Here is a 23,019-nt window from a genome sequence, read left to right as displayed (position 1 = left end):
CTCCCCTGGCGCACCTTGAGGCCATCTCCTCTTGTCCCATCACTGATGTAGCTATGTTGGGTCAAATCCTTGATACACAGGGCAGAGCTGGAGGTTTGTGCGGCAGGAGAGCCGGATGGGAAAAACAAGGGTGCAGGAGCAGAGGGACAAAACTCTGCGCTGTTTGGAGTGTGTTTATTTGTTTTAGCTGCAACTAGTTGGATATCAACTGTCTTTTTTGTCATATATCCTCCTTACAATCAATAATTGGGGAAAAACACTTCCACTCAACGCTTAGTGGAAAATATTTGCCCCTATGAAATTGAAGGTTTATAAATCAGAAGTGGCTTTTGGGTCCGAGCAGTGTTTTGTAGCTCCGGAGTGGGTGCCAGAATCATGAGCGGTTGAAACGAAACTGAAATTGCAGGTGCAGGCTGAATAATTGCAGAGCCAATTTTAGCCACAGTTTCTAAGTGTTTCTAAGTAAAATTTGTTCAAGTGTATCCTTGTAGATAATAGAGCGATTTTGCGTTCACTTTAAAGCATTTTATGCTTGGTATTGTTCATGTTTTGTGGTATGTTGATGTCCTGTCCCAAGGACAGAGAATATGAGGAAATGGAAAATATTAAGATTACACGCCTGACATTCCTACACAAAAGACGTAGGTTACACTTGTTTTGCAGCCATGTCACGAAAACTATTGATTACTCCAAAAGAATTAGGGAAATCTCCCACTCCTTTCAGCTCCTCAGCCTCTTCTGGAGTCAGTGAAGTGATTGTGTGTGCGTCTGATCCCAAATAAAATGTCTGACCTCTTTGATTCATTTATTTCTCTTTCCCCAAAATCGATTCCCTTACTCTGTTTAAAGTGCTTTTCTCTCGAATGAGTAAACTCTTCAGCTCTTCTAAGCTTGATTCACATGCACATATACATCAAACAAGAATTCCTTAAATGTATGGTAGGAAATTGGCTGTTTTCTCTGATTCTCAGCTGTCTCCGGCAGCAGTGATTCGCATTGGGGTTCATTCGGTGACAGCTCTGACAGCTGCGCTGGTTCCTGCGCAGATTGCACATAGCTCCTTAAATCAACGTTTGCAGCCTGAAAATCAGTGATGTTAATCCATGGTAGAACCTTATGAGTAGATTACAAAGATGATTTCTTTCCTTTAAATTCAAAATTTAGAATAATCGCCACTTCATGTATTTTAGAAAATATGGCTTCTTTGAATCTGTTTTAAAATAATGGAAGATTCTTCCAACACAGTAAGATTGTGGGGTGGCTGACTTGCTCCAAGAGCCGAACTTGCTGAACTTTTCACCTCTGAATCAGATACCTGGATTTGTCATGGGAGCTTTGTAATCATTATGAAATCAATTTGCCCAAGTCTGTCCAAATCGCAGGAGACAGACGAGTTTTGTGCGTTGGCAGAATGTGGAAGGCTGGATGGACTTAACAACGTGACTCTTTCCGGGCAGTTTTCTCCAGGCAGCTCATCAGCACGTTGCCCAGGTGAGACCGTGAGCTTTGCATTTCTGCCCGCTTTGCAAATCTGCTTTTCGACGTTTGAAGAGGGCTGGAATTTCTAAGCCAACTTTTTTGCATCTGCTGTACATGGATCTGAACCTGCATGTTGCTTTCAGGTTTTAATGTATCTCTGTCATGCTCATCAAAAAATACTTTGAAAACCTGAATTTGCTGGTATATGGTGACAAAGAACATGAGGCAGAGCAGGACCAGGGAAACTGGAACTAGTTCTCCAGGACAAGTTTCCTGAAGGAATAGATCTTGTTTCTGGGTCTGCTTACCAAGGCAGAGAGCTTGAAGCCTGCTCTGATTTGACAATTGCAGAAGTTCTGTCCAGAAAAGAAAGAAAAGCTAAAGATTCAAAAAATGACCAAGGTTTTGTCTCCAGCCAAAGCTGCAGCCAGGACACGATGAGTACTGAGGAAACCACTGCAATACACAAGTGTAGAACACACAGATATCCCAGCCAGAATACAGAGGTAATTCCCAATTTGAATTGGAAAAATATCTTCATCTAAATAAAATACATGCAGTACTTTTTTTTAAATCTCATTTTACACGTTCTCTTATCTCTGTAACTGTCTCAGCAGGTTGCCACATGTAACACGAGCACAGCTCAAGGCATTCTGTCAAACATCTTAGGAGAAGGAAAAAGCAGGTTTCACTCACTCGCACCAGCCTTTGGAACACCTCTAGTTGCAATACATTCTTTTTCAGACCTTCTAAGCAAACCTTTCATGTCTGAAAAGTTGTGATTCACAAACACCTCACTACTTCAAACACTTACCAGGTCACAGAGTTTTTTTTCCTCCTTCTTCTTGCTTCAGGAGGTTGGATAATAAATTCAGCGTATGAACATTGGCTCCTAAGGGCGATTCTTTAAAATATTCCAATTCTGCATACCCAGCTAGGAAGCAGGGCCAGCTGATGGGATCAGTTGGAATTCTGCTGCACAAGTAAGTAGAACTGGGAAAATTTGCTTAGAAAAATCTGAATGTTCCTGGGGCAACTGTTTTTGTGCAAAATACAGATCATTTCAGGGAGAAGTAGCATTTCTGTAGCAGTGACCGCTAACTTCACTTACGCCAACTTGACAGCGTTTTGCTGCGAAAGACAAGTTAATATTAAACTGTGTTTGGTATCTCAGCTGCTGTCCTGAACATCCCGATCCCAGGGATGTATCCACACAACATTTGGACCAGATTTCCCAACCGAGAGGCTCCTGCCAGCTGCTCTGTGTGTGTTACAAACACTTGTGAGTATCTTGGTCTGTAAGTCAAACGTCATCCAAGGATCCTGCTTAAACACATTAGGAACCAGAACACAGCGCCCATCGTACCAACGACAAACCCTCCTCAGCTGCTTGCTTGAGTTTGTCTGTCTCTACATTACAGAGTTAAACTGAAGAGGAGTGCAAAGTATTAAATCCTTAAGAACAGCTGCCTCAATCTCTCCTTAAAAATAGGAAGTACAAGAGCAAATTATATCAGTCATACTATTAAAATATTCATGCACAGCCTTCAGAAAAAGATACATATACAATTAGAGTATGTTTGGAGTTTTTTAATGGTAGATGTAGCAGCTTACAAGTAGTTTGATCTTAACGTTAAATGATCCTTTTAAAAAGTTCTGCAGTCACTTGCTTACTGTGTAGCTTACTTGTGCTTTTAATCACAGAGAAGGCTTTTTGACTTCAGAGAGAACGACCTATGACTCATGACCATTTATTATAAGTGTATAACAAATATTTCTCTATCACTGTCTACTATGTTGAAATTATAATTATTTTTTTCTGAATGGAAAGACAGACATAAGCACAAAACTTGCCAGACTGGATCATACCAGTGAAATACCTGTGTCATAAGTCAGATTAAAAGTACAGTTTACTTCAAAGCTATTTAATGACCACAAGTCATTGCTCTTGCTCAATGGTGTACAATTTATTTTTTTAAATAATCAGTTATATTGTGTAATTCAAACATTGGTAAAAATTAACAGTTGTTTAAAACAACAGTTTCAGGTGAAGTTAGAATCTCAAAAACCATGGGTTTTTAAAAGTGTAAAAGAACCCTTCGCCTGATGCCGTTGACATTTAAACCCTGCTTGGATACTCTCAACTCATTTGGATATCTCAGGCTTTCTACTTACGTAAATTCTGGAAGATCCCAGGCTGATGTTCCTCTATCTATAATTAACGGTCCATTCCCTGTCACCGGGGAGCGGTAATGGAATCTGAGCCCGGCTAATTACTGATGATGAAGGCCTTTCTGTATAAATCAGTTAAGAGCTAAAGGATTTGATTGATGATGAGGTAATATTAAATAAGAACACTCTATTGGCTGAAAATTACTTTATTGTAAAGGGACTGCTATTGAGAAAGTCATTTACAATTGCATAACTGTTGGAAATACGGAAAGAGAAGCAGTATTGGGGGGATTTAAGGCAGAGAAAAGAGAATAAAAGTTAATGGCTGAAATAATGTGTCGGAGCTCGTGGAGGAGGCTGGTGGGGATGGTGGGAAACAGCTGAGACTGCGCTCACAGAAAGTCCAGAGTTCTGGAAACTCACGCTCATGGGATCTAAGTTTTCCTCTTCTATACAATATTTTGTGTCAGGCAGAGATTTAGTACCGCATTACTTGTCTGATTCACGCTTGATCTTCACATGGTTTCATGTCTGATGGGTCCTTCTTCACAAGCGTTGAAAAAAAGCCACGTTCTGTTGGCAACAAGCGAAGAACTTGGGTTAAATTTTTGAAAGGTGATAGTTGAAAATAATATGTCCCATGGAAGCTGGTAGGTGAGCAATCAATCTTTGCATCATAGTAAAAATGCTAGAAGAAATCCACTATTTTAATTTCTATTTTAACGAAAGCTAAGCTACCTCCATCAGAAGCCAAATGTGAGGAAAGACGTTTTCATCATGCATGGACTGTGCTTCTTCCTTCCCTTACAAGTGAAAACAAAACTTACAAGGAATATACTACACAATAAATGTTGATAAAACAAATGCAAAGCATTTCCTCTTGCTAACAGACTTCAGTATTGAGTCTATTTATTTCTTCTGAAAGCCTGTGTGCCTGTGAACCAGTTCCCCCAACATCAATTCCTCACTACAACTGTCGGCTGCTTTTGAACGCTCTTGGTCCAGCGTCAGAACCACTTTGTTACTGATGAGCCCAATGTGGGAATAATTCACCAGAATGGGAGTGAATACATCAGGTTGACAGGGCTGCAGCAGCGTGCAGGATTTCTTCCCCCGTAGACAACACTGATCCAAGGATTCATGAAATCCCAGGATATTTTACAGACGGTGTTTTGTTTGGGCCAGGCCACCTCTAAAGAACACCTTGAAGAACAGAACAGGGATTCAAGCAGGGCTCTGATGGATCTGAAAAAACCCTGCTGTGCATTCTTTCCTTATCTCAGGCCATTTCTTCCTAAATACCCAATAACTTTTGCACACGGCAGATGAATTAGCCAGTCAAATAAGGCTTGAGGATGAATGATGGCATTGCCCCCCAACTATAGTAGTTGTTACTCCACCACCAGAGGCAGCGTTGTGGTCCTACCTTTGAAGCAGGCGGGCAGGGTGAGGTTGCCATCCACACACTGCGCAGCCACCGTGTAGGCACAGGTCTTTTCTTTATTCTTACAGAAGAAGGAGACGGTTTCACCGTGCCGAATGCCTTCCTTAAGGTCGTTCTGAACCCTCTTCTTCTCGCCGTTGTATAATACTACAGCTTTCTTAACAGGTATTTTACATGGTCCTGTGGAACAGTCCGGTTATAAGCAACACATAAGGATAATTAGAACTCTGTTTTGAAAAGTGAGCACGTTAGATCCCATCAGAAATCTGTATAAGTGCTGTTTGGGAATGAAAAATGGTGTGGCCCATATAGATAGTATAAAATTTCCGCTGGTATTACAATGCTGAGGAAATTCAGAACCCTAAGTATAGGGTCAAAAGTTCCCAGTGAAAATCCAGCCACAGTGACATTTCTAATTATATTAAATAGGAACAGGAAAGGAAATACTCAGACAAAAAGAAGTTACGTGGCTGATTATTGATGTCCGCTCAGTTACATCATGTCATACAACACTCAATGCAGGGAGTTGTCTTAGATTCTCAGGGCCTTGAAATTACGATTTCGGTTTTCTTTTGCACGAAGCTGTAATAGCTCACTAACTATCAGAGGGAAATTCAACCTGACGGATGGTTTCCAACAGCTGGGGTGTGTGTACCTCTACAGATTGGCTTGGTGGACCAGTTTCCAGTCTTCTCACAGCGGGAATGTTTGTGTCCGTCCAGCACGTAGCTGGGCTGGCAGCCGAAGCTGACGCTCTCGTTGTAGTGATACGTTCTACGGACAGCAAACTCTATGAATCCGTTTTCTATTCCCGTTGGAGTGGGGCAGGTGACAACTGCGGCACAAAACCAAAACCAAAGCTTGATCAGTGTTGCGGCTCCAAACAACACATTACATACTTCAAAATAAAACTTTGTGGTTGTTCGTTTCATCCTGTTGCAAAACCAAATGTAGACAGAAGAAAGATTGTTTAAAAAAAAACAATAAATAAATATTACTTGTTTTACATACACATCTCTTGCAATCTGTAGTTATATCAGAAAACTACTTAAATGTGAGATAGTTTCACTGAGAACAGTGAAGTTCTCTGGACTGAAGGTAAACTTGCCTACTTCTGAGATTGATCCTAGCATTTAGAATAAAACGTCTGCTGTTCTCTGATCCCCCACCGTGAACTATGTTTAGCAGGTCTTGTTTAAATAACCTTTATACCTGCAGCAAATATTTCATCCGTTCCACGTTGTGCGCAATCTTGTCAGCAATCACCTTGCATCCTCGAGTCTGACTTTCAGATTAATTCTGCTATATGTTTGCAATAACAATTGTTACCAAAAAAATATTAAGGTTGTTCGTATAGTTTAATATATTGAATATATTGAATTCTAGGGAATATTTGCAGGTTGATAAAAGGACGTTACTCACCCCTGCACTCGGGAATGCTGCTCCAGTTCCCGTTGGCCATGCAGGTGGCCGTCTCATTCCCAATAAGCGCCAGAGGTGGCACGCACTCAAAAACTATCGTGTCCAAGAAATGAGAAACATTTCCAGGTTTCAAGCGACGGTAGGAAAGGACTCCAAATTCAGGAATTGAGGGAGGCGCGCAAGTAACAGCTAGAAAAGCATTCATAGAAGTTAAAGCTTAAAGAGCGAATTATTACTAGAATCACAGGAGTGACATGCTTACAACCAAGTTAATCCACACTATCATTTAAGGAAGCTTAGCTAACGAAACAAAAAAAAAGTCAGATTAAAAGTCTTGGGAGCCTTAGAGTATGTAATCCATGATTTTTGCTATATTTTTGGGGCAATATTTTGCAGTGTATTGCTTTTTCAGTGACGTGTTCATGCAGGGCAGGTTATAGCAAACACACGTATAACAGTTGCAAAGGCATGATGATATCTCCTTTCTATACACATGAATTTGAGTGGATAAGTGTCTTACCTCCAGCTGTAAATAGCATCCCTGATCCTGGCCTTTTGTACAGTCCTTTAAACTGTATTTCTCTGAAACTAGAACTCACGCATTTAACCCCAAACATACAGAGTTCTTCTTGGTTTTCCTAATTATTTCTCACATGGCACTATACGAGGCCTCCTAGTAACAGTATATATAATTCTGAGCAATGTAAAGGAATCCTTCTGTAATAAGGAGAACAATAGAGTGGGTTTTTTGATATTTAAACACCTACATTGACACTGTGGAAAAGTTCCGCTCCACTTTCCATCTGCCATGCATTGGCTCGTTCTTGTCCCAACGAGGTTGTAACTGGAAACAGAAAGATCTGGTTATCAGAAAGCTCGATGAACACGGAAACAAATCAAGCTGTTCTTTGCAGGAAAGATTACCAGGCCTGATAAACAGACTCAGGAGTCCAGCTCTGGATCCTTCTCTAGTTCCAGCACTTACTGACCCCAAAGGAAGTTTAGATTCAAATATGAAAAATTGTTAATACTTGAGTATTGCAAGTATCCAGACAAAGGGCTTGATACAACAAGAGGTGTTGCTTTTTCAACTGTAAAATTTATCCTATATATTCATTGGTTCAACTGGTTAATACTCTGGCTATATGTGAGCAGTGAGCATTGATCTCTGATTGTTAATGTGAATGTTGTGGTTTTTTGGGAGGAGTTCCTAGCTAATTATGGCAATTAGGATCAAACTATCGCAAAGAACTCAGCACTCTGAAGAACTAAAAAGTTGCTGAGATGCATTATTTTATTTTCATGCTAGACAACCCAATTTAATTTCCATATGCCCTCTAAATGCTTCTCTGCCATCCTCTGTACTTATATTGTTAGCACCTACTCTGAGTTTTAAAGAAATCTTCATCCTGTATCTTATCATTTCAATGTCACACAGCTGAAAACCAGTAAATTATAATTAGCAAAATTAAATAATTTGCTGATAATTTCCTACATTTGGTGTTGTAGTTTAATTTATTTCCTCCTTATTTTATGCCTCTTTTGTGGAAGAAGGAGGTAGTGGGGGCTGCTGATGCTCTTCAGTGAGCTCTAGGCTCTGTCTTACCTATGACCTTCCCAGGTAAGCATTGTTTATTACTTAATTACCCAAGGAAAATGAATTGTATGTTAGTATCAAATATTTCTCTGTATTTGCCATAGCTGTTTTTCTATAAATGTGTTATCATTTCCCAAACTAGCAAGTAGCCTTGAGTAAAAGTGCATTCGCTCCAGGGACCAAGTTAGGATTAACCTCATGTTTTCATTTGCCGAGCTTCGAAAAGCAGAGAGACAAAATTTTCAGTCTCCAGAGCCCAACAGCGTAACAACTGAGACGGAGATTATCTTCTCTCTGCTGTAGGATTTCATCTCACAGTGGTGTAAGAGGATTTAAAAAGCAGGGGAAAACAGTCCAGAATAAATCTTTGCATAAAATCTCTATTTTGATGACTTCTGGAAGATGTTGCTTTGGAGCAGCAAAGCTCCAGGATGTTATAGCCAAAACTGAACTGAGGATGATCGCTAGATATGCTTTTTTAAACTTTCGGAAATGGAGGTGGGCTCTATGTGCAGTTTTCTAGGTTCTCTGGCAATACTGCAGCAGGTGATCCTGGGATGTAAGGCTATGGTTTAAATTATTCATTTAACAGCATGAGGAAGGGAACACTTACCCTGGTTCACATGAAAAACTTATAGAGCTCTGATAGTGGCTGTCTATAGCTTCAATTTTTCCATTTTGCAAGGGTCCGGGTCTGGGACATCTCTGTGCTGTTAATTAAAGATTTTTTTTTAAAGGATAAAGTTATTTCATGAGGCATGAATCTAGGAGAATGGAACCGAGCTGATCATAAAGGGGTCCTGGCATCTCTCACGTTTTTCCTCTCCCATGTGTTACATTTCATAAGTACATTTTCTACATCCTATCAAAATATAGTAGTTTCAAAGTTGTTGCATTGAAATAATTTTTGGCATTTGGTTACCTGAGGAAAATAACTTCTACACAATCAAATGCCAAACACGAACAATGAGGAATACAATAAATGCAGGTGTTATCCAGCAGTATGCGTCATTACAGCGTAAGTGCCGCTGGGCTGAGTCTAGGAGTAGGACAGACTTGGTTTTACTTACGCAGGCACAGGAGCGTGTTGAGCGGCCAGCGGCCCGTCGGGAGGCAGGTGTATTTCCTCTGGCCGTTATTGGGGACGAACCCGGGCCGACAGGTATATTCTATTTCCTCACCCACGTCATACACTTTCTTGTCAACATTAATCGTGGCAAATAGCACTTCTGGTGGCCTGGGACAGACTGGAGGAAAGGAGACGCTTGACAAGAAACTGGGCAGAAAATTGGAGTTGTTTTTATTTCTCAACTGGAAGCACAGGTTTCTGTATGATCACCAACTATAGCATGTTCCTGTATGGAGCTAAACGGTCTTTCTGTAGTCTATAGGTACAGAACTTACTGAGGCAGCTCTTGGTTACTTATAAGTATTAGATTTTTGTGTCACTTCATTATACTTTTGCTTCAAAATGCATTTGTGAAGGTGTTCTGCCAATTGAGTCAATTATGGTAAATTATCTTGGACAAAAGAGGGTGAGAGTGACTTAGAAGCAAATTATTGCATTCCATTTTTAACCCAAATTAGTTTGCCGGGGTCAGCCTGGAATGAGGTTTTGGGTTTTGTTTTTTTGCAATTAAATTTCTTTTTCTCTGGTTTCCCCAGTTTTTCGGTTCAGTGGGGCAAACGCTATGTGACATTAGGCAGTTCTGATTGCAAAACAGCTTTAACATATCGACAGTGGAAACGACTCATCACCCGGAGAGTGAGAAGACGAGGGGAAGGGGGAGCGGAGGGTGCGGAGCGTGTCCTGCAAAGGACACGGAGAGACGCTCCCGCTGATATTGCGGCGACGCAACAGAGCAACACAAAGCTTGTGCTGCAGAAATGCACAGCAAATGGATGGAAAGAGAACACAGGACAGTGCCCAGAGCCCTTGGCATGGGGAGAGGAGGAGAACAGCGAGCGGGACGATGGAGAGTTGTCTGAAGGTTTCAAGTCCTGTGGTTCCTTTCTCCATCTTCCCTCATTCACACCGTAGAAAGTGGAAGCACTTACCTCTCGCTGCCAGAGCACAGTGGCTCAGAGCAAACGCGACCAGCACCAGGGGGAACATCGCGGCCGGTCCACGAGCCCGAGTGACCCTGGGTCCAGGGCTGTTCTCTCACAAATAAAGGCATCCACAAAAGGATGGTTATATATTAACTCTTTGTATTTATTCCCATCCCAGTAAACAGAAGATAAAAGGTCCCTTGTGTTGTTTGTAATAGAGGATGAAACAACCATCACATGTTGCATTCGTACATAAAGCGGGGATTGAAATGGCGATCTCTGCTGAGAACATCTCCTCTCCGGTTGGTTCTGCAGAGCAGCTCCTGTTGGGACCGATGTTTTTGACAACACGATATTATCTTCTCAGCATCTTTGGAGGTTGAGGCTGTTTGGAATAGGATATTGGACCAAATAATAGAACTGTCACTAAGAAGCTCTTGTTTATCACTCGAGTGTGTATTTTTCTACGTACCAAAGACTCCTCAGAGTTACAACAATCTTTTCAAGGCAAAATCATTAGCGTTGGAGTGACATTGGTTTTGTCATACGCCTCCAGTGATGCCAGCTTCATGCCACTTTGCTCTAGATGATGATATGCCCTGAAATTCACGTTTCGGGGCCTGTTCAATCAGATTCAGGTTGTCAATCAGCATCTTTCAATTAACAGATAACTAAAAGCAGCAGCGGCAGGGCTCACAGTGCCAGCCTTGCAGGAAAAGTGGAATAATGATTCTGGGTTGAGCTTATTCATGACAAGGGGGTCAAACTTAAATCATATTTTTGGGTGGTATAACAACTTGGTTTGGTGCTGAGATTTGGGGTCAGCAAGTCAAAACTCCACAGCTACCAGCTGAGGTCCTGATCACCCTCAATTTAGCAGATTTTAACTGCAGGAGCATCTGAAGTGCCACCAAAATAACATTTGTGTGATCATTGTTCCACAGTTCGGTGTTTCTAATCTAAGTATCCTCCTTCCCCGCTGACTCACAGCCTGTGAGGGGGAGTGAGGGACATTTGAAGCTCTAATGAGAAGCCAGGTTATGTCAAACTCTCACTGCTCTGATCCTAAATAGCTTGTTGATTCTTGGTTTTTTGACGTTTCTCTGTTTGCATTTAAAACATGCATTTTAGCCACAACATTAAATAGTTAGGAACATGCTATTCTTCTCAGAAAGAAAACGCTGTGAATGTCCTACTCAAAATATTTACCAAATACACAGTGCCAAAGGGCAAAGTACCGCTGCTAAATCAACAGAAAGAAGTGGACTTCATTTTCTGTATTTACATCTGATTCTTTTTCCATTTGTCACAGCTTGGCTTTTCCCTCTTCTTTTGTCTCTACAAAATGTCATAAGTGTCTTTTCCCTTCCCAACACACAGCAATGCCGTAATGGACTTTCCTGCCTCTGGTTTCAGTCCTTCCTGCTGTTTTGATTACATTCTTCTCTGTGTTTAAAATAGCACAGCAATAGATGGGCACAATTTTACCCATTTCAATGTTGACCAGCTGAGCGTTTCTCCCTGTGCTCAGCAGATGGCAGAATGTCCTGTACCATGTACCATACAGATACAAATGGGAACTGAAAACCTTTCTATGCTGCTTTAAGAAGAGGGGAAAAATGGTTCAGTTGATGTGCACGTTGTTTTTTTCCATAGATTTTTGAGCGTGATAAGTTTACTGCTTTTAAGATTGAAAGTAAAATTGAATAATTGCTTGTGAAACTGGAAGGAGAATGAATGTTTAAGTATACATCTCGCACAACTGCATAATCACCAGCAATATTGTGATTCTCTTTGAAAACCTGCTTCTCTGCAATAGGAAACATTAGAATGTGTTTTACAAATAACTGTGTCTTTTCCAGTAGCTGGAGAAAACGTGATTATTGTTGTATGGATTCACCTTGGCAGAGCATGAGCAAACCAACTTAGTTCTGTCCGTATTTGGTGGTAGTATGCAATTATATATATATATAATCTGATTTTCCATCAAATCCAGCCCACTCCTTTAGCACATGTACTACTTATTAGTATAGTTCCTATAAACCAAATCATGAAGCAGGACTTTGTTTCATCAGTGACCACATAAATGCAGAGCAGACTGGCTCTGCCACAAATAGTATTATATTCTAAGGAAAGAAGTGGTGGCTGCAAGCACAGAAAGTGGTGCAAGAACACCCTGCGATGATGTTGACCAGCATGGTATGCAGAGTATCAGTATCACAGCAGTCTAATTGTTACCCGTTTTTGTGTTAACGTAACCTAAAAGGAGAATATGTAGGAAGGATCTGAACAAACTGTTTTTGTAAAAGCAGTGTTGCCCGGATAAAAATTATTCGGAGCAGCACAGCAGGACCAAGAGTGCATGTTTGAAAAGATGGCAATTAAATGATGGAGACTGGCATCACTGATCAGAGTGGTTTCAGTGAGGAGTAAGAGCGAGGAAGAGGGTGAGCCAGCAAAAACCTTAAAAGTGAAGGTAAAAATGTCATATGGAAGAGAAGGAGTGAAAAAAAAACACTAGAGGGGTGCTAAAAGAAAAATGATGATGAAAACCAGTCTATGCAGCGGCATTCTTCATTGACACCGAGGGTCAACTGGAGCTGTCATGACTAGAGGAAAAGACATGGTAATAATCAGGACAGAAGATAATAAGAAGGCAGACAAAGATTCCAGACAGGAATTGGTCTATCCTGGAGAAATTATGCAGAAAGTTTGCCAGAACTGGGCGGACTGGAGGTCAGTGCGGGGTAGCGGTTCCCCAGCTAATGAGCCAGACCTGTGCCCTCCCTCTAATCTCTGTCTGCTTCTCTGCTCGATGCCGGCGTTTTCCTGATGTTGTAGGATACGTCGCACCTCCGACCCCGCCACAGGCTTTCTGGCAGTCTGTCCTTCCAGACAGTGAGGGTTGGGTCTGCTACCCACCATTCTCAAGATTTTATGACTGTTCTTCAACCAAAAAATGCACGACACAGCCAGTTCAAAATGCAGGTATTTCTCAAATCAACAGGAGTGTGATCAGACATTCAGATTCCAGCTTCCTTCATGCTGCTCTTTTTGCTTCACATCAATCCCTGTGTTTTCATGGGGACACCCGTTCCTCCCTCCGAGAATAAAGAGGTGCTGGTCAGATGGCCAACGATGTATCCGAGTCCTTCTGCAGGAGCCGGGGCTGAGTCTCAGGTCCAATCGTTGTCCTTCGTATGGCCAAGATACTTCTATTAATATTTGTTCAAAGTCCATTTATGCATTGCACAAACATTTTTATTGCCTCTACTCAATACATCCAATAGTGAAGTGAGTGCTGCGTTGTACTGAAGAAATAAGAAGCCTTAAAGGAGAATAATTGCTTTCAGTTCTAGACAAGTTGAAACTATTCCTACTTCCTAAATATTAGCTGTTTCATACTTAATGTAGAATTGTATACACAATTTAGATGTATACACTAATTATTAGCAAAATATTCAGTCAGCCAGAAGCCAACATCCATTTGTAGTGAATTATTTTACATTTAATGTGTTTGGACATGTTGGAAGTAAATACACAGTAACTGTTATTAACCTGAAAGAATGTCTTAGTGGCATAAACAGTGTCTATATGGTTCTTTAAGATTGTTTTCACTTAATAGCATGTTTTAGGGGTGAACTGCAGTCCTAGTTATTGATGTTCCATGGTGGGTTTTTTCTCAATTTAGTGAAATAATTATCATTTTAGTCCTAGACCTTAAATTGCCTTAAGTATCCATGCAAGTGCAGTATGAAAGTACCCAATCCTGTACTGACCATCATACTGAGCATCTCTGAGGGGTTTTCCCGAAGTGGGTGAACCCCAAACACTGGGACAAAATGCGAATGCATGGAAAAAGAGACAGAAAACACAGCTGTGTGCACTTTGTGCAGATAACAGGCAGTACAGGTAAGGAAAGGTGATTTAACTTCTAAAATTGTTATTTTATACCACCAACTAAACATGGCATTAGTTTCCTTGAACAGCAAAGCCATTTAAAGAGGTTCCTGCTGCCCTCTATCCCCAAACCTTTCCTCCCCGATGGTCATTGCTACCTACAAGCTACAATTCAATGTCTGAAGCTGCTTCGTCCTCTCTGTCTTCGCATTTCCTGCACAGAAAACCCAGAGACTCTCTCTCACAGTTTTACTGTGACCCAAATATCGTTAAACAGTCTGTTCCTCAGATAAATTCATCAAAACTCTGTCTCAAAAATCCCACGCTATATTTCTTTATTGAAAGTGTTAAATTACGCAGCCTTGGGGGCAAATTGTTCTCTGTGAGAGTTTGAATTTGCAGCGAACAGCTTTGCAAGGGACGATTTTTGAAGCGTTCACATGAAAGCGCAGTGTGGAGCCACCGATCTTCTCGCCCTTTTTTGCCTTGTCCCACCTTTTTGCCTTTTCCCTCGGTGCAGGTGTAGAGATCCACAATGCTATTGAAGGCCAAGGCAGCCAGCCACCCTAATGGGAGCTCAGAAAGGACAAGCTGCTGCTCTTCTCCCATCACGCTTGAAATGAAGTTTTCAAGATTCCCTTCATCATTGTCTTTCTACTTTCCCTTGGGAGCATCATCTGGCCTTATTTATATATATAATATATGTATATTGCCTTGGGTTGTCATGTTGGGAAGCTGGAGGGAATTCAGACCTGGTGAGGGTCTGATGCAAGGAACACACTTGACACTTTCAGTACATCAAACCTGTCAGCAGCATTTTAGCACTTTGTGATCCAGCAGAGCAATCCTCGCTCCTTTCCATCCCAGGGTGACTCCATCCCTCCCAATAAAGGATTTCTCTGGGTGAACAAGAACGCTCTTAAATTGCCTTCGCTGTCCATGGCATGTTGCCATAATGCTATCAGAAAGCCCAGCCAACGTGAGATTTATTTACTGCTGTTCTTTGGCTTTCCCGAATGGCGGATAAGAGGATCAATAATCAAAAAGCTGTTTGGGATATTCATCCACATTAAAAACTACATTGAAAAGTGCATATGTCTAAAAGCATCCGAGAATCCGTGCTCTTGGGCTCTGTCGGAGATGCTGTTGGTATCGCCTAATAAATCGACAGCTTCAACCCAGACAGATCCTATGATCTCTATTAACCTGTGGATATTATCTGTCAAATTCTTTCTGGGCAGAAGTCCAGCCTGTTCCAGATTAATAAATCCACCTTCTTTGTGATTCAGCTCCAGCACAGTATAATCAAAAAGTAGATACTCATCTCCCTTATGGTCTAGACCAAAACCTTCACCAGGTCTTGTCATCGCCTTCATCTGGGGCTTTTTAATGGGATTTTATTGATGTTTTTTAAGTGACTTGAATCAATTTATATACAATTAACAAAATCACAAGATTAGGAATTTGACACAAATCTTGATTAATCGACACAAATAGTTGACTATAATTTTTCCTCATGTATTTTTAATCTGGTATTCTTAGTAAATTGACTCCAAGAGCAGGAATTCCTCCCTTCGCTGTTGGCAAGTCTGAAAAAGCTAAAAAGGTAGTCTCGGAACTGTACTTTTCATGAGAAGTTGGATGCAGAGGGAAGGCCATTGATGTCTACAAGCCGGTTTTTAGGAGCCTTCTGGAACATTGAAACACAAGAGGGTGAGCTGAGGGCCAATGCAGTCGGGAAGATTGTTTTGTATTGAGCTGGATGTTTTGCTGGAAAATCACGGTGCTGCTGAGGCTTCCCCAGACACCTCTGTTGATGTGGCTTCTGTCTGACGCTCACGACATCGCATTATTCTGCGTCTGGATCCTGTTAACAGGCTCGTAGCGCACCACAAAGGATGGTTCTTTTATAGTGTGGACCATTAGAGAGCAGGGAGATATCAATAAACTAATTTTCCTTTGTGACAGCCTCTCTTCTCCAGCAATAAATCCACGGTCAAGCCTTTCTAAGAGGAAGCAGATTTTGAAGGGGCCTGTATCAATAACCGGAATCGGATTTTCAGAAGGGCTCAAATTCTATTTAGGCAACTAAATGAAGGCCATGCTTTTAAAAGTACTCACTTTATTAAAGTAAATTTTTGGTGTATTGGGTTCTTTGGAAAACGTAGCTATCGATTTTGGTTGCCAGGAGGCCACTCAGCCGCTCTGACAATCTCCACATGCGTGTATATCCCCAAAACTTTTGATTTGATTCTAGTGCTGTAATCTGCATCGTCATCTAGTGAGGCTTTTCCTGGAGTTTTGCATTTCTTTTTAAATTTCATGTAAAAATAACGAAAACGAATATCAGACATTGATGTCCTTTATTCATTGCACAGGGAGATTTTCATTGTGCGTGGAGACACAAAGATGCTGCCAGTATTTTGGCAACAGAATGAAATAAATTGTAATTGATCCAGCATTGCCAGAACTGATATCGGTGACATTCTCACAAATTGAAGTTTTGAAAAGAGAAGATATCCAGGTGTTTTGGCAAGAACAGGTCATGACCGTTCTGCAGAGTGCACAATATTTATTATACAAGTTGAAAAAGTGCAGAAAATTATCTCATTTTCTCCGTCACGTCACCTAATATGTGGTCGTTAATGAGAGGGTCATTCTGTTTTGCACACACATCACAGCATAGTCAGGTTGAATATTAGTCCATTGAACCAGTTGGCTTAACCACTGTTCCAGCCTTGTTAAAGCCACCACCCGGCTCTGATCTCACAGCCACATCATCCGGATGGAACGAAATCCATTGGCACTTCCATGCCCTGGTTTGTTTATTTTCCTTAGAGCATTGTGGGTGAGATGTCTGATTTATTTTAAATATGTTTTCTGGAGTACAACTGTTTTAACATGTAATTAACGTTGAAAGAGCATCCGTAGCATTTTATTTTCATGCACATAGCAGTTTGGGGCTATTCAGGTCACCGTATCTTGTGCAACTGAATGGCAGCATGAGACTTATTTAACGCAACCTAAGGAGATGTTCCCTTGTTATGATATGTATTAGTCTGCTAATCTTTTCAGTCTTTAATCCACAATACGGGATTAAAAGACCAAAAATAGCCTCTACTGTTGTTAAAGGGCAGTTTCTGAGGTTTTGTTTGAAAATGAAAATTCAAGAGGGGGGTTGAATGAACATTAAATGCTGACAAACAGAATCCCCCCTTGTATTGTGTCTGTGGGACATGGAGAGTTTCCACACTTCATTTTTCAGTTAACTGTCACTTCGGGTTTTGAAACGTCTCTATGAAATGAATGTCAGCTTGTTCTGTGCTTCAACGTTTTCTCTTTTCAGCCCTTCTAAATTCAACAGGTATTTTAAAGCTGTATTTGTCCAGCCAAACTCTTGTCATTTCAATTATTAGTGTTTCCAAAGTGTAAACACTTGTCTAGAGCACAGACGGACACGGTATAATTGGAAATCATACCGTTGAAAACAGTGTTCTGCTTTCTCTACATCAACATGTCATAATAGAATGGCACAGAAAAATAAAGGAGTATCCTGTGTATTCCAGCTGATATGATTTTGTTTTCCTCTCACATCAGTTTGTTAGAATAAAACAAACGCAACATACTATTTATTGCCCCTGTGATAAATGATATTCAGCTGTCAAAAATGATAAATTAAAGTGCAATATGTATAATATCTAGTTACCCCTTATCTTCACATATAGATTGCATATAGACCTATATTCAGAATTCCTTTTATCTGCAAACTTAAACCCTATGTCTGCAGCTTTTAATGAGGAAAAAAGAGGCAAAACAGGTTTTGGAGGGTGATGTTGTCAGCTGGAAGTGATACACGAAATGACTTTCTCTACCTAAAGCAGCAAACCGAGGCCATAGAGGTGGTGGCAGCGGCTCGGGCAGAGGAATTGGTGTCCAACGGTGCACATGGGGACACCTGGGCTGTGAGACCAGGGCGAGCAGACGCGATACGTTCTGCTAACAATTTCTCCCTTTCTGAGCATTTCCATTTAGGGAATTTTCTGGTCTGTGTTCTTCTGGGCAAGGAATTCCAGTTGTCCATTGCAAAACCCACCTACTTTGTTTCCTACAAACCTGTGTGCCGTGTTTCTCTATATAAATTATAGAGGCTCTCTTGTTTAGTTGGTACAAGAGAGGTTTGTTCTTTCCTCGGCATTGTTTGAGTGCTTTGTTTGTATTTCCAGTCTGAGTGTTTCTGCCTTTTTTTGTGTGTACAGTTGAAGCCTGAAAATTTGCCTACACAAGGGAATTGTTCTGATGTACTCAAAAGAATGTGAATTGCTTTTTGGAAGAGATATTCAAAATTTTGCAGACTGATTGCCGGTGGGAAGGGCAAAATCTGCAAAACAACAATGACAGCAAATGCTCCAGCTGAGGCAGAAATCTTTATTTATACAATCTAGAAAGAGATAAAACCCAAGAAACATCCCAAAGGGCCCCCGTCGCATTTCCGCGTGTAACAGCACCAAGCTCTGATTCAGCTCTGTAACTCGGAGATGTTTTCACATGCACCCGAATACGAGGAAACCAAACAATAGCTTGTCACTCGGTATTCTGATGAGAACACAGAGAGGAAAAAAAATGTATTTTACACTCAACATTCTGTATATCATCAGCCATTTATTTCAATTCTATGGGGAGCTGCTGCAAGGATAATTCCCAAGCTGTCTGCATGAGGAATGGGTTCTGTTCCACTCGCAAGGAAACGCAGGTTGAAGTAATAGCATCATTTCCACGGTGCGAAGGGAAGGTGGGATTTTGCTGACTTAGCAGTGAACTGCAGTTTCATCCCTGGCAAATGATTAATGATGATGATATGCCATTTTTTCCCCACAGAATCTTTCAGAAATGCCTTTTTTTTGGTGACATTTCATCTCACATAGGACTCTTTTTCTTGTTTTAATACGTGCATTCAAACTTTCCTGTTAGTACCAGCACGTGTAAACAAGCTGTCACATGGGATATTTTAATAATAAAGTGTTTAATGACCCAATGTTTCCCAACCTACAATGTGAGTAACTTTGAGGGGAAAAGGGCAGAGAAGAGAATGGGTGTAAATACAGAGACACAGGTAGAGTTGTGCAGACTGTAAATGTGCAGATAAAGAGAGATGCAGAAACCGGTGTTGATCTAGAGAGACAAAACATTTCTACCTCCTTCTCACTCCTCTAACAGGAACACAAATGTAGTTATTTATGTTACCACATCCTACCTTTTTCTAATTTTTGGAAGTGTTTAAGGTGCATTGTTGCCAGACTGGGTAAGAGCAATAAACAGTTTTGTTGATGAATGTGTAGTAAGATCTGGAAACCCAATAGGACTCATGGACACTATCTCATCATTTATAGCTACTGGTCAAAACGTGACCAGTGGGAACTTCAACACTAAACTTCACAGGTGATTTCAGACAAAGAATGTGTTGGATGGAAAAAGAAATTCTACTCTCAAGTCTGTGTATTAGTGAAAACTGATAACTGCTTTTGACTTAATAATGGCAAGTAATTATTGCACAATAGCTGCTGGTGGAAATGTCTGTGTGAAGCTGAGTGTGTGGAAATGCCTTTGGAAAATGAGACAGGGTGAAGCGAATTGTTTTTAGGCGGTGGGTTTGCAATGAGCGAGTCGTCCTTCCAAAAAGGGACTTGGAAAGTAGCTACTTGTTCTCATAACTCTCCAGAAGAGGAAGTGGTTGTAATTCACTTTGAAATGTGAGGAGAAATTAGGTTGTGAACTTCCTTATAGGTCTCAAGCAGGAAGTGATTCCTATTTGTTGAATATTTCTTATAAGCAGGAAATAATAAACTAGAGAGCCAGAATTGCCAGAGGAGCTGATGAAGGTGTTCTCCTTGGCTTTGAGTGGGGCTGATGCAGACACGGCACATCGGAATAGGGACAGAACAATCCACGCACTTTTCCTTTGGGAAGGAGATACTTTATTTTAATTGCTTTTTGATCCAAAAATGATCCAGGCAGCAGCACGTTGATCCAGCAGATGAGTAAAAGAAGGCATTTCAAAGGCTGCAGAATGACTCTAAGAAACGTCTTTCAAAATGAACACAGAGGCTTTCACTTACAGACCTTGGGTGGTATTGATGCAAATATAGAAAGGACTTGAGATGTTGTGCTTGTTGCAGCAATAATTGAATTCTCCAGAGGGAAACTCATAAACCTTCCAATGGCGGCTTCTACCAGGGACAAACTCTCTAGGGTTTTATCCAAATATTCAAACAGGAGTAAACTTTCTTCCCAGAACACGCCATAAATGGCACTTTGGAGTCAGGAATTCTGGAGCTGCTTGCCAGGAGGCTGGAAAAGCTGGTGCTCTGATTTAATAACCATGTATATGCCCGAACACAAAAATGATAGTGCTGACTCCTTGTCCAGATGGCCTGAATCAGAAATAAATGGCGAATATGGCCCTAAGGAGAAGAGCAAACCCTGCGCTGCTGATGGGAATGTAGAAATCTTCCTCCGGTGGTTTGCAGAGCAAGGATGAGTTCCCGGATCGCCCCGAGTGCAGAGCAGGAAAAACAGGTGTCCAAGCAATTAAAAACCTCCCAGCAAGAGGATGCTGATGTTATTATAGCATATACTAAAGGTGTCTGGTGAATGGAACGTCATATCTCCTCGTAGCATCACTGTGAGAGTGTCCCGGTCATAGGGACAAATCTTGAAGTTTGAAGGTGAACATATACATATACACAAAAGCATTGTGTAAGTGGTGTGTATCCAAAATACAGCAGTAAGAGAGTTACATACGCTAAGGGAAGGTTGTGTTATAATGGTTTGCTGTGCACACATAATAGATTATTTCTTTTCTTCTTGCCTAATGTGTAAATTCACAATGTACAAATATTTATTAGGTTTGAGATAGAATAGTTGCTTGACAGAGCAGAGTGTTCCTAACGTGATCGTGCGGTGTCACAACTGGTGTCATTTGGCCTAACAAGGCGATGGGCTGGAACTGACAGCCTGGGGCACTCGCTGAGGTTTTAGGGAATTAATCTTGACCAGAGTCACCATCAGGAAAGAAAGGTGAATCCAAAATGATTCGGCAGGTTTGAGACTTTAAGGCACAACCAAATGTACAGATTGATGTAATGTGGAATCTGATGTAATGCGGGTTGCGTCTGATTCAGCCCAGTTCTCCAGTTTCGGTAGCTGTGTTTGTAATGCAGCACCACAGGAACAGAAACAAATGCGTTCCATATTTCTTGATGGAACACTTGCAGTACAAAATGTTTCTTAGTGCTCATCATGCTTTGGCATAAGTTAATTAAGGCAAGAAACATCTATTCCCGCTGAGAGGAAGGAGGGATTTGAAAGGTGTAGAATAGGTAGAAACCAAATTCAAAACTGCTACATTTTTTTTGCATTTTGGGTCAAATCTGAAAATAGCTGCTTGCAAAATAAAAGTCTGAGAAGCAAGGGCATATGGAAACAGTTTCTAGGGCATCTGGCTTGATTCTGTAAGTTTAGAAAAAGAGCCGGGCTGTCCCCATCATCAGTTATTTGATGCAATGCCATGAACACACCAGTTCAGCCAGGCTGCACCCACAAACCCAGGCTTAAAATCAAGAATTAGCATGTAACAAGTTATTTCTGTTCTGGGGTAAATGTCTGTGTGCACTTTCCCATCAGCAAATAAGACTTAGAGTTAATTAGCTTTCATTATTGTGAAATAAAACATATTACACACGCTTACATAGACAGAGTTATGAGTATGGAGATGCATTGGGGCAGGGGATCTTTTGATAAGCATCAATTTCCCATACGTGAACATTAGTAGCCATGGGAATAACGTTTATTAAAAATATTATGATTAGGATTTGGTTTTCTTTCTGTTTAGCACATATATTGTGCTTTTATGCACACACAGTCATGCTTTAGTGATTTTCTGAACCTATGGAGATGCTGTATGAATTGCAATATGAGAGGATATATGTTTGCCATAGGCAGATAACGTGTCTGTGTCCAGGGACTTGAGAATGTTTTGTGTGTAATGTGAATAAATGAAGACGAACGAACAGATCTATTATTTTATAGAATACTTTGTCGGTGTGCCGCATGAAAGCACACTAAAATCTTTATGTTCTGGATGCATAGTGAGAGACTTGCTGTGTGTTTCCTACACTTTCTGTTGAGGGTATTGTGCGGTAAATCACAGATACATGACACGCTGCAGTGGGGCAAGACAGCGAGGTCTCCGGTGTTCGGTGCGTGTCCAGCGGGTGTTGTGCGATGCAGAGGTGCTGGGTATGGCCTCGGGCAGCATTTCCGTGTGTGCCGGTGGCTTTCTGGGCTGCAGGAAGGGAAGGGCTGGTGCAGGAGCCTGCACCTGTGTTTGCTGTGGCGGTGGAACGGCGCAGCTCGGGGCAGGCACAGGAAACCCGCGCTGTGCAGGCGGCTGGGCGGAGGTTGGCCCTGCTCTGTGCCGTGGCGGAGCTTGTGGCGCGTACCGCAGCCGCACCGGGTGACGGGCACAGGGAGGCAGAGCCCGAGGTCACCCGGACGTGCTGCTGCTGGGGCCCGGCGGGGAGAGGAGGTGACAGTTCCCATGGCCCAACGCTGCGGGAGCTGCGCTGTGTGTGCCACGGGAGGCAGCTGCTGTCCGAGAGGGAGAGAAGGAAGGAGCCGGAGTGTGTGTGAGAGGGAGAGGAGCTGCTATGTGTGCGAGGGGAGCCGGGGTGTACGAGTGGAGCCCATCCCCGGGAGAGCAGCGCCCGTTGCTCGTGTGTGAGAGCAGCCGCTGTGTGCGGGCTGACCCGTCGCCGCCGGTGCGAGGGGCCGGAGCCGCTGACGGGAGGCGGCAGGTGCTGCCACCCGCCCCGAAATCCTCCCCCCGCCGGGGGGCGGCCCCGCGCCGGGCCTGCCCCGCTCCGCCCCGCTCCGCTCCGCCCGCGGCCGGGGGCTC

At 41.9% G+C, this 23,019-nt stretch overlaps 1 protein-coding gene across 1 annotated transcript; it reads right to left on the bottom strand.

The window, feature by feature from the left end:
- Window positions 1–3,841: 3,841 nt before the first annotated feature.
- APOH (apolipoprotein H) lies at window positions 3,842–10,330 on the bottom strand. Its single transcript, XM_005511897.4, has 8 exons — window positions 10,173–10,330; window positions 9,185–9,361; window positions 8,728–8,824; window positions 7,285–7,361; window positions 6,518–6,706; window positions 5,751–5,930; window positions 5,078–5,275; window positions 3,842–4,224 (listed from the first exon to the last, which is right to left on the bottom strand). The coding sequence occupies exons 1-8, from the start codon at window positions 10,228–10,230 to the stop codon at window positions 4,154–4,156; spliced, it is 1,047 nt and encodes a 348-aa protein (XP_005511954.2). The 5' UTR covers window positions 10,231–10,330; the 3' UTR covers window positions 3,842–4,153.
- Window positions 10,331–23,019: the final 12,689 nt, after the last annotated feature.

The sequence above is a fragment of the Columba livia genome, chromosome 18 (assembly GCF_036013475.1).
Source record: "Columba livia isolate bColLiv1 breed racing homer chromosome 18, bColLiv1.pat.W.v2, whole genome shotgun sequence".
NCBI classification, from domain to species: domain Eukaryota; kingdom Metazoa; phylum Chordata; class Aves; order Columbiformes; family Columbidae; genus Columba; species Columba livia.
The sequence above is the reverse complement of the archived record's forward strand: the minus strand, read 5'-3'. Positions and strand labels throughout refer to the sequence as shown.